Raw genomic sequence first — 21,324 nt, 5'->3', positions numbered from 1 at the left:
CTTCTCCCTGAGAAGAAGTGTTGGTTTGTGTTTTCTTTAGTCCCAAATAATAATGATCCTTGCATTTGATAAAGCGCATTATCACGTTGTTGAGAGGACTCAAAGAGCTTCACAGAATAAACTGTAAAGTGAATTAATTGACTGTATATATTGTGGTTGAAAAATATAATGTAAATATTATATAAAAATATAACAAAATCAGTAATCGTGCCACCGCAACTGTGTATTTGCATTGTACAGAACACTAAAATCTGATGTTATGATCACTTTTTCCCTCTTTCAAGGTCACGAAGATGATGGTGAAATAGGTTGATGTCTGCCCCCCCAGTACTGCCTGCTGTCTGTCACTGAGCAATGGCATCCCAGGTGACAGTGAGCTCTGACACGAAGGTACAGGAGGAGCTCTCTGCCACACAATCTTGTGGGAGAAGAACGAAAGCTCAGGAGCAGTTAGAAAGTCGACTTAACGTAAACGATATGATGATAATGGAGAAGATTTTCATGGTATGTCTTTACTTGTTATCAGTGTGTCATGTCAGATTTATTGATCCCCTCTTTCGCAGGACGCTTTAATGGTAATAATCCACGCATATGATACAGCTCTTTATCACATCTTCTGTACGTCTCAAAGAACTTCACAGGATATACTGTAAAGCAAATTAACTGTATATTTTGTGGGCGAAACGTGGCTGCCAATTGGGCACAGCAGCGTCCCCACAAACAGTCATGGATTGAGTGATCAAATTATTGTTATTCATGATCAATTTACCAATGGAATGTATCAGGTGGAAAATGCCTTTTACATGATTCTTGTCCGGCTATGGATAGGGATCTTGATCCAGATAATAGTGGCGTGGCATTAACTAAAAAATAACCGGAGTAAGTTGGCTGTATGGAATTTGTTGAATTTTTTCAAATAAACCCGATGTTTGAATTGCTTTCCCCCACAGCCATCGAACGTTAAGAAACATATGTCAATGAACAGGGAAGAATTTATTGACAAGATCTTCACGGCACTTGGATATGGTGAGAAGGAAGAGTATGGAGAGCTGTTTGACAAAATCGATGCAAAGCGGGACGGTTTTGTCAATTGGGATACACTGACCACATTCATGATGTTCGAACTCTACAAGAAAGAAGAACGAGTGAAATGGAATCTAGTCCCTCAATGGAAAGAGATTAAGATCTTTTCTTCACAACATAAGGAAGTTATCCGAAGTATTGTCTACCTGCAGAGCTCCAAACGATACCTGAGCATGAGTAAAGACGGTTATGTGAATGTCTGGGAAGAGAATTTGAATCTTCAGGAGACTTTTCGAGTTGTCACTGATTCGGTCAGATTGCGGGACCTCTGTGCAACTGGCATGGTTTTCCTCGCCAATGTAAGCAAGGTATGTTCATCTGCCAAGATATTGTGCCATTGATCAGTCACTTCAAGGAAGAGGACAGTGTTGGTGAGCAAGGGCTCAATGAGACCTAAACAGTTCAAACCCTTCCCGGTTGGGATCCACGCCAACCAAAATGTAAATTTCTGACGTATGCTCTGAGTGAATTTATGGCTTGTTTGACAAAGATATAATATTTGCAAGTTACTGTATTTAGTTTAGTGCCAGAAGAGTAATACCAGAGAGAGAGAGAGAGAAAAGGTTAGAAACCCGAGTTAAGAAAATGATCATTTTTTTAATTGTTTTTTGTCCAGGAGTTATTACAGTAATCCTTGCTATGTGTGTGGAGAGCAAGGATTACTGTCATAACTATTGTTACAGTGTCTAGTTCCTTTATTAGCCACAAGTCTACAATGTTTATCCTTAGCATTTTGTGGAATTATGTTATGCATATTGGTTCTCTAAAATGACTAGCTGTGTCCCTGGTTATACATGTATGAATAGTACTCTGATTTACCAGTTAAGCTGGTAACAAAAGTTACATTGTTGATATAATCTGGCTAGATTATGGCACAGATGGATTGGGCCAAATGGCCTGTTTCCATGTCAAATTATTCTATTCTATTTCATTCTATTCAATACAGCCATTGTATTCAGTCAGATTTGCACGTGGGTTTATCTCTGTTTATAAGTCTGTAACGTTTTTGTGCTTTTTTTCCTTTAGATAGCAGTTGGATTTACCACTAAGGAGATTTGCTTCTATGACATTAATTCCAAAGACCAATTCCCTTGCCAATATAAACTTGATGGCTTGCGGTATACTCCGATCTGTATGCACTATTGGTATAATCCCGAAGATGGCAATGAGGCAATTCTGACCTTTGGAGACGGCTATGGAGGGGTAAATTGGTTCTGTGTTAATAATAATAATGATAATAGTCCTTACATTTGATCATGCCTTCGAGGCGTCTTAAAGAGTTTCACAGAATATACTGTAAAGTGAATTTTTGTGTGTGAAATGAGGCAGCCAATTGCGCACAGCAGTGTCCCACAAACAGTCGTGGATTGGCGTGATGAATTTATTATTTTTTTATGAAGGAATTATTACCCTCGGAAAAGCAATCTGCCAATCGACTAACAACCGGGTTCCTACTGACTGCTAGATAAACAGAGGTGTGTAGAGTAAGGAAACTTGCCCAACATTTTGCCCTGCCGAGAATTGAACCCAGATCACTAGCTTGCAAGGCGAGTGCTCTAACCATTGATCTACAGGAATCCACTCTGGAATGCCTCGAGACTCTGAAATTCTCTGGCTTAACCATTCTGCCTTGCCACATCCTTGGCCATTTCTACCTGAAGACCCTACCCTTCTGCTCTACCTATAGTCACCTACCCTCTCTCCCAGGCTGGGCATCAGGCTCCGCCATTGTTAAGCAGCCTAAGACACCACCCCATGTGAGGCGTGCTATACAAATGCGAGTTGTTGTCGCGTTGCATTACATTTATTAAATATGCATGAGGATATTAACAAAAATAAGTTTTTAATTTCTCTTTTGAAAGCGTGGCTTTGATATTAATGTCAGGGTATAAGCGGTGTTCCAATTGCTGTGAGTTCTGGGGCCAGTGGAGGAGGCCAATATACATCCTTCTTATTTCCTTCCAGGTCAACGCCATGTGCTTTACCACAGCCTTAACTTCACTGTTTGAAAAATCAGCCAGTTCAACAGATGAGCAACAGGCAACTGTCGCTATTACCTGGAAACATTTGGTTAAAAGACATCACAAATGCTGCTTCATTTTACATCACAGAGAACATAACAGAGAATGGGTCAAACAAGGTACCCGATATGTATATTACAAGCATTTTAGTAGTCACTAGCCTTACCTATAATGTGAGTAATAATGCATGCCCATTACCCACATCCTTCCCAGTCTCTGGTTCCCAGTCTCAAGATCCTTGCTTACTGGAAACATCCTATCTGATTTAAGCTCTTCACAAACTGCACAGAATATTCCAAATCTAGTTCCACCAGGGATCCAGACAAGGTTATACTTGTTTTTTTTAAAGATATGGCCAATTGTTCTTTAGATGGTAATTGACTGGAGACTGCCCATGAATGATCAGTGATCATACCCACATTGTGTTCTTTCCCACTCTGTTGATGGACATCTTTTTGTTATGTACACATGTTTACTGTTTTCTCATTCCAGCATCCATTACCTTATATTTACCTACATTAAAATCCATCTGCCAATCCTAGGCCCATCTGTTTAGTTAGTTCTGATCTCCACAAATGTTATTTATCTTCCTTATATTATTGGCTTATCTGCATTGATTTGAATCATCAAAAAATGTTATAATATGATATTACAAGACTTGCTCTCCAAGTAATTTCTGCCTCTTGTTCCAATGTCTTTACTTGTATTTACATTAAATCCATCTGCCAGTCCCCGGTTCATCTGCTTAATTGGCTCAGATATTCTCAAACGCTATTTATCCTTCTTATATTATCAAGCAGTTTGTTATGTTCAACAAACATTGTAAGATTGCAGTGCTCTCCAAGTCGTTTCTCTACGATGCAAACAGCAGGGAACCCAGAACAGACCCTCGAGGAGCTAAACACTGCTAATCACTGCCCATTTATCATTACGCATTTTGCTTCCTATTTCCTATTCATTTTTCAATCCAGCTAACTAATTTGTCATCAATTCAAAGAGATTTAACCTTCTTTAAAGGCCTCAAACGTAGAACTTATCAAATGCCTAATAAAAAATTCAACTAAATTCTATTCACTGGATATTCCTCATCCTCCAGTTTGGTTATTTCCTTGAAGAATTTGAAAAGATTTGTGAGGCATGACATTTAAATTCATATTGACTACTCATAATAGGGCCAGTTCTCTTGACGAGCATTGATAGCATCCAATAAAATGCTCTGACGCATATTTACTACGACTGATGTTTACCTAACTGTTCTTTAATTTCCAGGTTCATGTCTCACTCATTTTGTTTATCATTTTGTTACAAGGAGAAACTATTTCCACTGGTGGGTGGGTCGGTAACCCAAGGGCACCGATTTAAAATAGTTATTAAAAGAAACAGAGGGGAGGTGAGGAGAAATTTTTCACACAGCGAGTTGTTCATCAACAAATGTTTGTGGGACGCTGCTGTGGGCAATGGCTGCCGCGTTTGCCCACAAAATATACAGTCAATTCACGTTCAGTATATCCCGTGAAGCGCTTTGAGACGTCTTAAAGACGTGATAAGGCGCTGTATCAAATGCAAGGATTATTATTGTTGTTGTTCAGATCTGGAATGCATTGCCTGAAAGACTGGTAGAAGCATCAACTAACACTCTGTATTGTATTTGCCATAGATACATTACCAGCCACAGTTGAATTTACATTAGATATTGCTTATGTACATCAGACCTTCAGCACATTGTTAATAAATTCATCTGTCGTTGTGTGGCTGTACTTATTAAATATATTTGCGTATCGAAAGCAGATAGCAGGTTTGCTTGCTGAAAGCAAGTTACTGTTTACAATCATATTCCCGTTGATAAATGGGCTGTAGGTAGATTCTCTGACTGGATCAGAATAGCAACCCCAAGACATAAAATTTGTGTATGTTCATTCTTTGCCCGAAGTGTTGCAATCCATCCACTCTTGCCAGATGAGAGGTTGAGTGTATCTTCTCCTGGGTCCTTAATAAATTAAGATTTAATCATCTAGAGATTGATTTTTTTCAATGAAAATATCTCGAACTCGGACCAACCAACTAGAGGAAAATTGAGAATGTAAGAGAGGGACAGTTGACTTGGGGGGATAATGACAAAGACTGATATCCCTTAGGAAATTTCCATGTACTGCCTATACATGATCTCTACTCGGTAACTGACTAATTGAATCAGGCGCCACTCACTGTGTGGAGAATAATAATAAATAATCCTTGCGTTTGATATTGCGCGAATCACCGGTGTAGGCCTGGGGCTCGGCATTCCATTCTGCGGTGTGTTAAAGCATTATTGAGAATGGCTTTCCAGCTGTATCTTCCCAAGTTTGTGGCCCACCGCCAAACATTTGTGAGCCACCCTGATTTAGACAATTTAATGTTAGACCATCGTCGGGTGCAAACTCCCCAGCCTTCTTTATGAGAACTATATCAAATCCCTGTTGCTTTTTCTCTCTCTAGTGAGCTACAGCCTGAACTTGGATGCTTTCATTTCCTGCTCTACAACCGGCACCAAAACATTGGTCCTAGCCTGGAAGGATAGGGAAAGGATGACACTTAGAATCACTTCTGTCCTTGCTGCTCATGGCATTAATGGCTTTGATTACCATTCTGGACTCAACTTAATTGGTATGTGAATGCATACATGCCTTGGGATGTCCTCCCGACGTGAAAGGCGCCTTCCAAATGTAACATGTTGTTGTTGTATAATGCAATATAGTATGACAGTCGCTGTCTTAGCTTTGCTGATGTGCCCAGATGTGGCCTGTCTTGGAAATGTCCATGGGTTAAAGAATGCTGGACTAAGAGTTTTTTTTCTGATTTGTGCTAGTTTTTTTAATGTTACTGGTTGTACTTGTGTTTTCTTGTGATTTCTTCTGTCACATTACAAACCGTAGAGCCTAAGAGACAGTGAAAGACAATCTTTTCTGATAGCCTCCGCAGGTGCAGATAACCAGGTCTTTCTCTGGAACCCTTACGTCATCTCTAAACCTGCCGGAGTTCTACAAGGTCACGTGGCTTCTGTGTTAGCTGTCCAATTCAATGTTGCACGGAACCTGCTCTTTAGTTTTTCAAAGGACAAGGTAGGATTGATTTTCCATTCGCCTCACATTCATGCCTGCCATGTGTTTGAGCAGAACAGTAACATGTCATGCCTCGTTTACACACTCAGAAGCAAAACCTTCAGAATTTTCTAGTGTTTTAACAGTTCTAAATAATAAATAGAAAAGAGTAGGACACCAAAACCAAATAGAATGATTGCACAAAAGCATTGAGTTTAGGACAGAGGTCGGTCCTGATGATGGAATTTTAATTCCAAACGCGGTTGATGATTTGTTGAGCTGTGGGTGTCTTTTAGAAGTTGCAATGACTGTGTCAAACCATCTAGGTTTTGCGAGTTTGGGACATTCAACATCAGTTGTGTATCCAGCGTCTTTCTGGCGTGTTTCCAAAGCTCCTGAAATTCCATTCAGTTCTATTCTTTGATGAACCCCACGGGCGACTGTTCACCACTTTTAACAGACAGATGTCGATGCTGGAGATGAAGCAGGAGTCAGCTAAACATGGGACAAGCCACAAAAGCCCAGTTACCTGTGTGCTTTATGATTCTTCCTGTAAACAGGTGAGAGAGTTGTGTTTTCTTTATCCAAACCTCTCTTGTGATCTTGTGAATGTCAGGGCAAACCACTGGCACATTTTGATGATGCTTTTGACAATTGAACTATTGGCACAGATACCTCACCTAAATGGACACCACCAAACTAATCTCCCTTAAAATTAACATTTGTCCACTCGCATTCACATTAACTGCTTAAGCTTAACACTAGAGTGATCAAATGACATCTAAACTTCATATTTTGTGGATGATTTTCATTCAGCATTCCTGATAGCACAGTTTTTAATTATTAATTCTTAACTTATTTATTGTTTCTTTGTTGCTTGGATCTCCATGAATGCAAGTCTAATATTTAATACATTGATTTAATTAACATTTAATTAAAAAAACAGAAAGGGTTTGGTTGACTTAGATATGGTTTTTGAAGTTTGCCTAATTTCTAATTCATTATTAAACTAGAGTCCAGTTAAGATGAAATGTCATACAATCATAAACCACTTTCTTTATGAAATTGGAAAGGTTTCTTTGTATGTAAGAGATGATTCATTTCAGGAAAAAAACATTTGATATAAAAGCTCAATATCACAGGTCAGGAAATGTTCACTTCAGCTGCTAGAAAATTAATGTTTTTATTCTAGTGAATTAGTAATTGTTCAGAAATGTTATTGCTCTTTGTGGATAATTCCTTCAAAAATAAATAACTAATATAAAATAAATAATAATAATAATTTGGTCACCCAATCCACAATGATTTGTGGGACGCTGCTGTGCGCAATTGTCTGCTGCGGTTCACCCACAAAATATACAGTCAATTCACTTTACAGTATATTCTGTGAAGCGCTTTGAGAAGTCTTGAAGACGTAATAAGGCGCTGTACCAAATGCGAGGATTATTATGATTATCATTATTATTACAGTTTAACAAAGTTTGTGTTGTATTTGCAGGTTATCAGTTCGGACACTGCATCCACTGTTACAGTCTGGATGATTGAAACTGGTCAGAAAGTTAAGCAGTTTACAGAATGCCATGGTGATGCTGAGATCACCACAATGGCACTGAATGAGACTGAGACAAGGCTTTTCACTGGAAGCACTGACGGCACAGTGAAGGTACGAGATAAGAAATACTTATTATTATTACTTCCGCTTGTCCTGGCCAAGTTCTCGAAAGGTTACCCTTGATGTTATCACTGGTGAGTAAATGGGTTGAAAGGTTCACTGAGTGAGTGTGCCAATTCAGGAAGCTTGGTTACCATCATTGCCGTCCTTCAGAAGTGCAGTCCTTTAGATGGAATGTTAAACCAGGGCTCCATCTGCCTGTTCATGTTCACGTTAAAGATGTCATAGCAACACTCAAAAAGAGAAGGGAGTTTCCTGGAATGTCCTTGTCAACAATTCTCCAGATAAACAACAGTCAATCACCTCATGATTGTTTCTAGAACATTGCTGTGTGTAAATTGGCTGTCTCGTTTGCCTACAAAAACACAGTCACTACACTTTACAGAAAACTGCGCCGTGCTCTCAGACATTTCGACGGGATAATTACTCAAGGAATATTAGAATTACTATTGTTAATCAAGTGTACGTTAATATTCGAAAATACTTTGAACAGTATCCCCATCCGCCAGCAATTACTGTTCAAATTAAAAAAAAATAGTAATGACAAAGCAAAATGTGCGCTTTGTAACTGGTTTGAAGTTTAAAAGATAGTGAGATGAATAATAATTTCTATTGGCATGCTTAAGCAAGAGTGAGTACATTTTTAATGAATACTATTCAACCTAAATAAAGAGAAAAATGGTTGCATCTTTTATGTTCTGTTTATGTGATGATAATGCCTGAACCTTTCCTCCTTAGGTTTGGGATTTCAATGGACACTGCCATCACAAACTGAATGCAGGGAGGGATAATGCTGTTGATATCTCCCAGATCCTGCTGATAAAAAGGACAATTCTAGTGGTTGGTTGGCAAAGGTATGTTACATATTTCATAGAATATTAGAGCACAGAAAGAGGCCATTTGGCCCATCGTGCCTGTATTGGCTCTTTGGAAGTGCCAGCCAATCAGTCCCATATCCTTGCAATTATTTCCTCTTGAAGTAACCATCCAATTTCCTTTTGAAAGTATTTGTACATAAAAGAACGTATGACTTACCAGCTTCCGCCCTGCTTTATTGATTGTTTCCTATGAAACCGTTGAATATCATTTTGATTTAGTAATGGTTCCCTTTTTTTTCATAAATTTGTCAAATTCCTAAACACAGACTTGCAATTTTTCAGCTTTTTTTAAAAAACAAATGCAGGATATTTTTTTACGCGGTTGACTTCCCGACGACACCAGAAAAGGCTTATCCAGAAACTTTAAACGATAAGGAATTATTTCATCTACTTGTTGAACGCAAAGTTTTGCTCCGTTAAATAATGTCTTATTTCCCCTTGCCCAGGATAATCACTGTCTTCAGTATGAACAATTTCACCGAGTTTTTTGTTCAACCTATGGAATGGCATGGGGTCACAGAACACCAAGATGACATCTTTTGTGCTGCATTCTTACCCCCTCAAACCCTTGCAACAGGTACTCACGCAGAGATTATAACCTACGTCTGAAAATGAACTAAACATGAGATTATAACCAATGAAAGCTTCAATTGATAAATAATCATTCTTACACTTCCATTTTTAATATTTTTTTCATGTCTAGAGCACATCTTCAAGAGTGTTTCAGTAGGATTTACCTTAAATTGTCGTGACTGTGTAGTGTATAGGCAAATTTTATATCACTGGCTGATATTTAATTTGTCTCAAGTTTGTTATGGCAGCTGAATATAAACTCTGTTGATCTGTTTTTTTTCCCATGCACCCACAATCTGAAATTAAATATTCGGTATATTTACATTTGCTTTCCACAGGAAGTTATGATGGAGATATTGTAATATGGAATAGCATTTCAGAAAAGGCATCAGGTAGACATCTCTCAAATACCAAAAGAGCTCCAATGTCCAAACCAGGTGTGTTTAGTACTGGCTACAACAACAAGAACAACAACTTGCATTTATATAGAAATAAAATAGATTTCTACTTTATTGTAACTTCTGTGTTGCATTAAGATGTCCGGTTTGAATTAAATCCTGTGTTTACACTGGCCAGGAGTGAGTTTGTTTCAAGAACAAATTAGATCGATTTCTGCTAGAAAATAATACCTGGGGATACAGTGTTTAGTTTGGGACAGGACATGTCAAGCCACTGCCAGGATGGTGGAAGGTGAACTAGATGGACTTTGGTCTTCTTGCGCCAGCAAGTTCTTATGTTCTTAAGTATCTTTGATCCAGAAGTGCAACTAGAAGGATTAGGAAGCATAATTTATCTGTGTACGCAGAACAGCCAGCAATATTTTTTTTATGATTAATAGTTTTGAACTTGCCTCTTCCACCCTGTGTTGAGAGCCAAGCTCTTGTGTAACTCTCCCCCACTATATTGCCCGCTGAATCACCAAGTGTGCCGCACGAAAACAGCACAATCACGTTTCATTGTCAATAAAATGTGAGCTCCTCTTGACTGATTTTTTTTTCAATTTGGTCAGACACGATTGCAGAGAGCCAACATCAAGCTCAACCTCTTTCCTCCACCGATTCAAACGCACGTTCAATTCCTTTGACTGATCTCAGCAACGAGGACATTGAATGGGACTGCAGAACTACACGGCTATTTTTCTTGGTGGCCAGGACGAGCAGGGCTTCGGGTAAGAAAGTACGATTTATAATGTTTGTTCATATTCTGCTGCAAATGTAACGGCTAAATGACACTGCCAACTTAGAATGATAAAACGTTTACAGCACAGAGGAGCATTATGTCTGACCTGGTGCTTGCTCTCTCCTATATATAACACATATATATATATATATGTGTATACACAATTTAGGTGGAGCTTACACTGTGAATCATTGGTTTGGTATGTGTTATGTACAGAACAGCCATCCGCTGTGATGTTTCCTTGAAAATATTTTGTCCGTGTTTCGAATTCTAGGGGCTGCCAACCTGGTGTCCTCTTGCAGTTATGGTGTCGTTCGCTTCTGGAATACCTTGGATAACCAACTGCTGGCAGAGTTTATTGCACAACCCGATGCATTGTCCATTATTATGACGGTTGATAAAACAAATCGGTACCTTATCACGGCAGATGTGACCGGCTGGATTAAAGTTTGGAACATTCAGGTGAAGCTTTTTCAGTGCTCTTGTTTCCACTGTATCGAGAGGGAATTCTTTGAATAAAAGGGATTCTCCCTGGACTGTGTTTCCCCTTTAATTAGTAGAAACAACTCATGAAGGTGTTAAATCTAGGAGACTTATATCATATTGAGAAGTAGTGTATCAGTTATATATATATATTAATTAACTCCTTCACTAAATATGGGTCACTGCTGTGTTCAATTGACTGCTGCATTTTGGCGAAAACATACAGTCAATTCACATTACAGTCTATTCTGTGAAGTGCTTTGAGATGTCTAGAAGACATGAAAAGCGCTATATCAAATGCAAGGATTGTTATTATTATGAATATAATAATCCTTGTGATAATGTTCATTGCATTCGAGATTGTGCATTTCACGCTCGGAGGACGTCTTAAAGCATTTCACAGGAAATACTGTAAAGAGCATGACTGTGTATTTGTAGGTTAACAATCTGTCCACAGCAGTAAACAGCCATGAGGTGAATGATCAATTTTATCTGGGAATTTGTTGGGCAGGACAGTAGGAGAAATTCCCTTCTCTTTTCGAATAGTGACACGGGATCTTTTACGTCCACTTAAACAGGCAGGTGGGACCTTGGTTTAAAGTCTCACCTGAAAGACTACATAATCTGATGCCGATTCCGTCAGCCAGAATTCAACTTCATGGCTTTTCTTTCAGTTCACCGCATAGACTTCCATTTCAGAGCATCTGAATTTATTTGAGTCCAATCTAATCTATGGCTCTTCGGCAATTTGAGCTTGAAGATCCAAACCCTCAGACCGTATTGAGTAGCTTTAGAAAGCGAATATGATTCATCAGTGTTCATCAATTTGAACTGGAGCCAGGAAAATAGCGTTTAATTAATTTAATTAATGAGCATTGCAGTATACCTGCCTGCTGGTTGAATGGAGGGCGAGAAGCTGATTCTTGCGTTTAAACGTGTTCGTGTTTTCTTGCTTCAGCATCAACGCATGAGAAGCTTCATTGCAGCCATTAATGGGTAGAACCAAAACAAAGTAAAGACAAACAGTTGCAGTTTTAGTTTGTTAATTGGAATTGTAATACAGCAACTTCGTGGCTTTTAAAACGCTCCTTTATGAATGCTGCTGAACGGAGCATTTTTTAAAGTTTTTTTTTAGCACTTAGACAAGACTGGTCGGCTTGGAGGCTATCTCAGATTACATGTTTCTCCTTCTGTATTAGTTAACAAATAGAAATCAGAGACCACTGATGGCCAAATTAGTTCCAGACCTTGCATTGTTACATCGCTCCTGTTAGAGGGCTCTGAGACGCTACCCTGCAAAGAGGGCGCTATTGAAGTGCAAGTTGTTGTTGTTGTGGAGACTGCAACCCCTCCCCCTTCCTGGCTCATTCCATTTAGAAACTTTTCTTGAGAAAACCTGGATTGGAATTGGGATCAGGTCCGGAGGTGAAAGGGAAGCTGTGTTTTTCCTTGACTTCTGTGGACTTGGCGAGGTGGGGGGGGAGAGAGTGCGTCGATGACTAATAATTGGCACACCCATAAAGTTATTTATAAACCTGCTGTATTTGCATAACGTTTTTCATTAGTGCTAAAATGTAAATTCTATATATAGCCACTTTCCTGCGAAGCGGACAAATGATTTACTAGTACGATAAGAGCTTAGCTTTCGCTTTGCTGCACACACTTTAATTGGAAAGTTCCATAGCGCAAATTCTCACCTTACTGAAAAAAGTTTGACATATGCATTAAAGATGTCGATAAATAAACATAGCCGGGACATTGACAGGGTGATGACTTAAGTGGCAGTGACAGGCTGAGTTAGGTTTGAGTTATGTAGTTGCTGTAGTTTATATGGACTTTCAAAAGGCATTTGACAAAGTGCCACATGAAAGACTTGTAAGAAAGATAGAAGCCCACGGTATAAAAGGGACAGTGGCAGCGGATCCAGAACTCACTGGGAGACAGAAAGCGGAGAGTTGTGGTGAACGGCTGCTTTTCTGACTGGAGGGAAGTGCACAGTGGCGTCCCCCAGGGATCGGTATTAGGACCACTGCTCTTCTTAATATACATAAATGATCTGGACTTGGGTATAGCAAGTACCATTTCCAAGTTTGCGGACGACACAAAGTTAGGGAGGGGGTAAACAGTGAGAAGAATAGGAGCCGACTGTAGGAAGACACAGACCAAATGGTAAAATGGGCGACACATGGCAGATGAGTTTCAATGTGGAGAAATGCGAGGTAATGCATTTTGGTAGAAAGAATGAGGGGCAATATAGGCCGGTAATACCATAAGAACATAAGAAGTAGGAGCAGGAGTAGGCCATTCAGCCCCTCGAGCCTGCCCGCCATTCGATAAGATCACGGCTGATCTTCAGACCCAACTCTAATTACCCGACCTGTCCCCATATCCCCTAATCCCTCTATTTTTTAAAAATCTATCAGTCTCAGCCTTGAAGATGTTTAATCCTTAAGGTGACAGGACAGGTAGATAAAGCTGTAAAAAGGGCATATGGGATACGGGGCTTTATAAATAGGGGCATAGAGTACAAGAGTCAGGAGGTGATGATTAACCTCTATAAAACACTGGTTAGGCCTCAGTTAGAATACTGCGCCCAGTTCTGGGCACCGCACTATAGGAAGGATGTTAAGGCATTGGAAAGGGTACAGAGGAGATTTACGAGGATGGTACCAGGAATGAGGACCGTGATGATGAGGAAAGGCTGGAGAGGCCGGGATTATTCTCATTGGAGCAGAGAAGGTTACGAGGACCTGATACAGGGCTTCAAAATCATGAGGGGATTTGATAGGTTGGAAAGGGAAAAAACTTTTCCACTGGTGGGTGTGTCGGTGACTCGAGGTCACAGATTCAAAATTGTCTCTAAAAGAAGCCGAGGGGAGGGGAGAAGACATTTTTTCACGCAACGAGTGGTTGGAATCTGGAACGCATCGCCTGAAAGGGCGGTCGAGGCCGATTCAATAACTACTTTTAAAAAGGCAGTGGATGGGTATTTGAGGAGGACGGGTTTGCGGGTTATGGGGAAAGGGCTGGGGAGTGGGATTGGCATTAATTGCTCTATTCAAAGAGCCGCACAGACTCGATGGGCTGAATGGCCTCTTTTTGTGCTGTACGATTCTATGATTCTATGATTATCAGGAGTTTATTATAACATTATAATAATAATAATCCTTGCATTTCATACAGTGCCTTTCCATGTCTTTGCATTATCTCAAAGCGCTTCACTGGATATTTACTGTGAAATGTAGTGACTGTTTTTTGTAGGTGAGCACTGCAGCCAATTTGCACTGTGCATTTGCACAGCAATGTCCCACAAACAGCGATAAAATGACTGACAAATTTTATCTGGGGGTGGAGGGGGTGGAGGGGGTGGAATTGATGACTAGGATACTGGGAAAAACACCCCCTTCTTGAATAGCTCTGTGGGATCTTTAACGTCCATCTGAACAGGAAATGGGAACTTGTGTTTTTGAGTATCTCATCACTTTGGTTATGATATAATTTTCTGAATGTAATATTGGCCCTTTCTGAATCTGTGAACAGATGAACTAAGCTTTGTGTGTTTATTTTTTTAGTTTTCCTTCACCTTATCCACAAAGTAAACGCAATCTCATTTACGACCGATTAAAATATCAGCTGTTTCCGGGAACTAAATTGCACGTTGTCCTTCTGTTTGTTTTATTTCAGGAATACTGTTTATTTCTCAGCAAGAATATTGTTAGCCAGCCTCCGCCATTGGTGGCAGCGGTACGACCTCACATAGATAATATCAATCACCTTGAAACGTGCGTAAAAGATGGCTGTTTGCTGATTCTTTCTGCATCTGCTGACTGCAACATTGCTGTCAGTAAGATTGATGGAATAGTGATTGGTGTGTTTGGACAGGTACAGACTGCTTCATGTTATCTGACTTGAATCACAACCAGTGTTGCGCAGCTTAAGCTTCTGAGTGTTGTTTGTTGTCATGGTAGGATCCTCATTTTGCTGTTGTGCTATGATTGTACGGAGCCAAAATGCCAGCGTAGCTGCCAGTGTAGGTCTGGTTACAATACTAATCCTTGCATTTGATATGGCGCCTTATCACATCATTGAGTCGTCTCAAAGCGCTCCACAGAATATACTGTAAAGTGAATTCACTGTATATTTGTGTTATTAATATAAACAATTCTACCTCTAAGAAGTGTTTTTGCAGCTTTGTTTCCCATTTGCTTGTGTTTTTCATTAGAAATTGATAACTTAACTTCACTAAAATTGATTGACTTTTGAAAAGAGAACTAATGTGAAGCATTGAATTTAGGATGAACACTGGAGAATCCACGAGTGTTTATCCCCGACTAAAATGAAGATGTTACTGAAAGAGGAAACAACGCTAGACCAGGAACAGGTGAAAGAAGAATCATCTTTGGTCATTCCCAAACACAGACTGGCCATACTTGAGGAAATACTAGATCTAGATAAAAGGTAATTCATTTCAACAATTTATTGGTTAAAAAAAATTAATAAAAGGGACGGCATTGTTTCTTTGACTCTCTTCAGTGCAAATAACCAGATATCCTTTCCGTGTTGAGGTTCATTGGTTCTCACTTGTGCTCTGTGCTTTCCCATTTTTGTATTCCATATTCTAATAATGATAATAATCCATGCATTTGATACAGCGCCTCATCACGTGGTTGAAACGTCTCAAGGCGCTTCACAGATTATACTGTAAAGTGAAGTGACTGTAAAATCCCAGCATCTCATTAATAAATAATAATCCTTGCTTTTGATAAAGTGCCTCAGTGAGTCAAGGACATTTCAAAGCACTTCACAGAGTTTTCCGTAAAGTCTAGTGACCGTGTATTTGTAGGTGAATGGTCTTGAAGTATCCTGCAAGCTAAATGGAGCATACAACGGCCTTGGAAGAGGCAGTACCACCAAATCAAAGTGCAATTTTGGAGCTCTAAACTCGGATATGTCCACTGAAATTACAGCACTACTAGTTTGATAGAGCGTGAAAGACCTATAATGTGCAACATCCTGAAGACAATTCTCGTTTTATGTCTGTTTGTAGTTTTTCCCAAGGTGTATGCTTGCTTACCATTCTGTTCCTATTTAAGAGGAATTGCGATTTTATTTTGTTGTTATCTTAGAATTAATGTTGAACATTCAGGTGCCTCCGGGATCCGATGTCGCTTAGTAAATCTAACATATTCAAAATTAGACCGTTTTCATTAAAATGCAAAACATTTTGCTTTGAGAACCACTTACGTGGAAATTGGAATTTGTAGTGGCGTATCAGGGGAAATTGGATAACATTACTCAAAGTATCACTTCCTGAAGATAAGTCGCATGGAATGGTAAGCAGTATATAAAAGCACCATACTGAAAATTATGACATATTTCATGGGTGAGAGACAATTAATCGAAATGGCACTCTCTCGCTCTCTCTCTCAATCTCCATCAGGCATACAGCGCACATCATTTAGTTTGTAGGAGTTACAAATTGTGGCTGGAAAGGAAGTTGAATAGGTTTTTCAAAGGGTGACTGTTTTAGAAAACAATGAGCTTTGGCGAAATGGAAGTGTCGGGAAAATATACTGAGTTTGTTGTGGAATTCTGCCCGTTCCTTTCAACTATCATTGACATTTATTGTATATAAATTATAGGATCAATTGGAATAGCACAATTTTAGGCAAAACATATGCAGAACGCAGAAGTCAAAGAAGGAAAAAGCCCCATCCATCCTCCAACAAAATAGAAACATCTATTGGTAAGTGAAATTGACAGAATAACCTCAGACATTTGATAATAGTTTTATGTGTTAGCTGGTAATTTGTTAACTTTGATTCTTTAATTGTTAAATTCATCCTTTGGATGAATCCTAAAAAAAAAGGTCTTGTCTACTTGTTCAGGTGGCTGTTAAAGACTGTTCGGCTCTATTCAGAAAGAGAAGGGAGTTTTTCCTGATGTCCTGGACAATAATCATCTGGACTGGTCATTCACTTCATGGCTGTTTGTGGGATGTTATTTATGTGCGCATTATTGCTGAAACATTTGCAGTATTTTCAAGAAGTCAGGATGACTGAATTACAGTGCTTTAAGTTACTAATTTCAATCTATCTTTCAATCTTATGCAAGAATGTAAACATTGCCTTTGCATCTGTATGTGAACAAATGCCCGATTATGTCTTTTACTTATGGATTGGCTTCACAGGAATTTACAGTTCTCTACACATGGAAGACTTGGAGAAAGTCACGTATGTGACCAAACCAGCCATTCTGGAGAACCCAGATAAATACTTTGACGTTGAAAAGAAAGAGTCCAGTACTGAAAGGCTGAAACTTCCCACACTTTCTGAAAGTAAGTCACTTTCTGATGTTTTTTTTTTAACTGGGTTAAACTGGGTCATTTAGTAGCATTCTCAGTCAAAAGGCTGTGGGTTCCGATAGTCCAGGCTTGCACTTCGGTGCAGTGTTGGCAGGAGGGCTGCGTTGTTGGAGGTGCCATCCTCCGCATGAGATGGTAAACCAAGTTCCTGGGTGGATATTAAAGATTCATTCCATGGTGCTTATTACAAAAGAGAAATGGGTTTCTGCCAGTGTTCTCCTGTCTGACAATCCTCCACATGAAACAAGTCATTCACTTCACGGCTGTTTGTGAGACACAGCTGTGCACAAATTGGCTGTCATCTTCAACCTTCAAATACACAGTCACTACACTTTACAGTAAATACTGTGACCTGCTTTACGATGTGATAAGGTTCTGTTATCAAATTGCCAGGAATTTTTTGCAAATTGGTATTCTGGAAGGATGAGGTTAAATGGCCTGAAGGTCCACTCTTGTTATACGGTACTTTTTTTTTTGTTGAGCTCAAGAAATGGATAAATAAATAAATAAATAAATATGCTCAGCACTGTCACTCTGCTGCTGTTGTGAAATAACCCACAGAAAAGTAAAAGGTTAGCAGTGGAGGACGCTGCTGTGTAATGAAAACGAGAGCTTTGATTTTGTTCTTTCTCATGCAGAGCAGAAAATTAAAAAAATGTTTTCCTTCCAACATAATACCTGGAAACAATGTTGAGTGAAAAATGGGATTTTCCTGCTATAAGCAGACATATAATCCAGATCGCGACACTTAACTGGAAGATAGTTCCCCTCCCTTTTTAAGAAAAAATGTGGCTTAGATTTCTATTTCTTTTCAACGATGAAATGATAAATTCCCAAGAAATACAGCACATTCTTTGCTCCAGTAGCAGAGAAGGCTGCATTCTGTAACTGAGCTGAAAGTCTTGTTTCCAGACCTCTGAGAACCGTGCTGTTGAGAAACAGTTAGGAGACACGTGAGAGTGCTGATTCCTATGGAGGTCACTCAACAGGCAATTATTCACCCAAAAGCTCGTGGCAATCTGGAACTCTCTCCCCAAAAGCGCTGTGGATACTGGATCCATTCACACGTTTAAGACTGAGGTAGATAGATATCTGTTAGGTCAGGGTATCAAGGGATACAGGGCAAGGGCGGGTAATTGGAGTTGAGGTACAGATCAGCCATGATCTTATAGAATGGCGGAACAGGCTTGAGGGGCTGAATGGCCTCCTCCTGTTTCTATATTTCTAAGTTTCCGTGTATTTCTTGATAAGGCCAGAAGCTCTTCTTTAAATGTTAGGTGTAAACTTCACATCTCACCACTCTGTGGCACTGTAGCTCTTTGAATCAGTTGCACTCATTCCGCCGATGACTGTTTATTGCTTTTCATAATTGTGATGGATAGCGCCAGGAGACGGGACATTAAAGGGAGAAATCAATAATCTGCTAAAATGCTGTCTTTTTTAAAAATTATAAACGGTGAGTCTGGGGCTTAACATCCAGCAATTTCTAACAAATTCTTTAATTAAGGTGTTTGTTAGGTCAGGGTGTTAAGAGATACGGGGCAAGGATGGGTAATTGAGGTATGGATCAGCCATGATCTTATGGAATGGTGGAACAGGCTTGAGGATCTGAATGGCCTACTCGCTGTTCCTATGTTTCTATATTATGCAGCGTTCCCGTGTGGTGGATGGAGATTGGGAACTCTGTGCTTCCTTTCCACCACTGAAATGTTATTGCAACAAACAGTTTACTTTTGTACCAATTAATAGCTCTGAAAGCACCTTTTGATGAGAGAAGTCTCTTTCCGAAAGAAATCCTGGAGTGTGAAAACAGAATGAAGCGGTTAAGCAGTCAGGTTTCTAGCACAGAACTGCTCAACGTGCACAAAAATTCCTTGACAGTGAGAAGCAGGTATGGCTGTCTGGGCAGTGATATAGTTTAAGCTCGTTTAGCCCCTGTAAATTAAGTTGAAACTTAAATTCTGTGAAGTACAGGTCACCCTCAAAGGTTGCTACTTGTATAAAAAGATAAGTATACAGTACTCGATATATTCTTCATGTGTTCTCCTTTTAGTATAAAATCTGCGGAGTCCTGCAGTTAGAACTCTCGCCTCGTAAGCGAGAGGAACTGGGTTTGATTCCCGAGAAGGGTGAAACGTTGGCCAAATTTCCTTAGTCGCTTTTCCGGGGGTAATAATCCTTTCAAAATATAACAAAAATGTACAGAACGGACTCTATTAGTGATCGTCGTATAAAATCTAACATTATTTAAACTGCTATTTAGACATAGAGGGTTACATTCATATTAATTCCGCGAGCTCTTAAAATTATAGGTGGCAGGAGGTATTGCGTTTGTAAGTTGGAGCATCAATGCAGTGAGCCCGCTATAGAGCAATAAAATGTCCACTAGTTTGTGTTACTGCATACCGTGTGATAATATGCCCTGTGGGCATTGTTAAAGAGCTCTAGCGCAGATACAAGCCCACTCTTCCAGTCACTTCATGAGAAGACATGTCAAGCTTTAGAGCATCTTTTGAGTTTGCAATATTTCAGACTAAAAGTAAATTTGAAATTTTTTTTGTGGAGATCAGATTGGGTGTCTGACACAATGTGGAAACCCATCGCCACGCTTAAGAGTATCCAAACCAAAATAATTGTACACTACTGAATTGTATTTCGGTATATCTTAATAATACTCAGGATAATAACTCCTTTCTGCACGACACCTGACCCTTGCTGGCTGAACTGTGTCTGGAACTGAGCACGTGAGAAATCATGGGCATGAATCAATGTCCCAGTAATCTCCTGTGCAGTGATTTAGTAGACCAGCGTACTATGGAGTAGAATAGGTTGAAAAGAGAACTCAGAACTTCTCAGATTCTCACTCACCCCCATTGCAAAGTGTAAAATGGTTTCTCTGCTAAGACAATTCATTATTAAAGACGAATTCAAATCAGATATTGATATCTGACTCTTTTCTGCAGGACACAGCTGGAACCCATCTCGAAGCTCAAATTGGGAAAAGAGTTCAATAATTTCCTTCCAAATTAGATGTGTTTGCAGATGGGAAAGGACATTAAGATTAAAATACCTCGACACTCCATCCATTGTGTTTGTGACAATATGATGATACCTATATGGTAATGAAAGCAGTGTTTTATTTTGTGACTGATTTTACCACAGTGTTAAAACACCTGAAGTTGGAAGCTAGTGTATTAATCATTTTCTCAATAACTTGGAGCTGTGACCCTAAAGGGCCTTTTAAGGTGAGAGTATTGTAATGTTAAGACATGTGAAAAAATGTTCTCATTGATATAAATTGTCAGCTTAAGAGTAGTTTTGGATTTTTGAATTTGTTTGCTTTCAGTTTTATAAAATCACCCATGATTGAAATGAACGGAACATGATATGATCATAAAAAGAACTACATTTTTGGACTATAGAGTATGGAAAAATACTGTAATTATATCACACTATTTATTCGAATGCCTTTGACATGTTTTCTAAAGCAAGGTCTATTAAAAACTCTGCAATATTTAATCAAAACTCTCTTCTATTAATCCTAAAACTTTCAAACAGCTGTACCCAACTGCAGTACAGGATTGAACTTGATTTTATCAGCACACTGACCTTTCATTATTTAACTCATAACCGAAATATTAAAATGGAACTAAACTCGAATTAAAATCAAAGCAGTACATTGTTTTGCAAATCTCATACATATGCTTGAAGAGGCAGTCACAAAAAACCAAATGGTCTCCAAAACTTGTCTTGTTATGTTTGGAATTATACTTGGAAAATTGTGTTGAATTTGAGAGGATAAATGTTTTTCACAGTCGTGTGATGAACCAACAGATTAGTGTTGGATGATCTACTCAGTAGCATCACCTCGGATCAAAATGATTTTCAAATCGTGTAGATATTGAACGAGCAGCCTCACACTTGAACAACATGTTTGATTGTAAATACAAACACTGTCGGCTCTTTGTAACATAGATGTTAATTGTGCGCCAAC

The 21,324-nt window shown here is 39.2% G+C and overlaps 1 protein-coding gene across 1 annotated transcript; it reads left to right on the top strand.

The window, feature by feature from the left end:
• Positions 1-426: 426 nt before the first annotated feature.
• On the top strand, positions 427-20,812 carry LOC103175581 (WD repeat-containing protein 49). The gene is made up of 19 exons (XM_042339257.1): positions 427-504; positions 951-1,391; positions 2,110-2,286; positions 3,049-3,223; positions 5,580-5,747; positions 6,054-6,202; positions 6,508-6,741; positions 7,680-7,844; positions 8,592-8,707; positions 9,178-9,308; positions 9,643-9,696; positions 10,314-10,472; positions 10,758-10,945; positions 14,651-14,848; positions 15,261-15,424; positions 16,609-16,712; positions 17,157-17,303; positions 19,080-19,221; positions 20,294-20,812. Exons 1-19 carry the CDS (start codon positions 478-480, stop codon positions 20,358-20,360), a joined length of 3,006 nt encoding a protein of 1,001 aa, XP_042195191.1. The 5' UTR covers positions 427-477; the 3' UTR covers positions 20,361-20,812.
• The last annotated feature ends 512 nt before the right edge of the window (positions 20,813-21,324 follow it).

Source organism: Callorhinchus milii, unplaced genomic scaffold (genome assembly GCF_018977255.1).
Source record: "Callorhinchus milii isolate IMCB2004 unplaced genomic scaffold, IMCB_Cmil_1.0 Scaffold11, whole genome shotgun sequence".
Classification (NCBI taxonomy): Eukaryota; Metazoa; Chordata; class Chondrichthyes; order Chimaeriformes; family Callorhinchidae; genus Callorhinchus; species Callorhinchus milii.
Note: the sequence above shows the minus strand (reverse complement) of the source record. Positions and strands in the feature narration are given on the sequence as shown.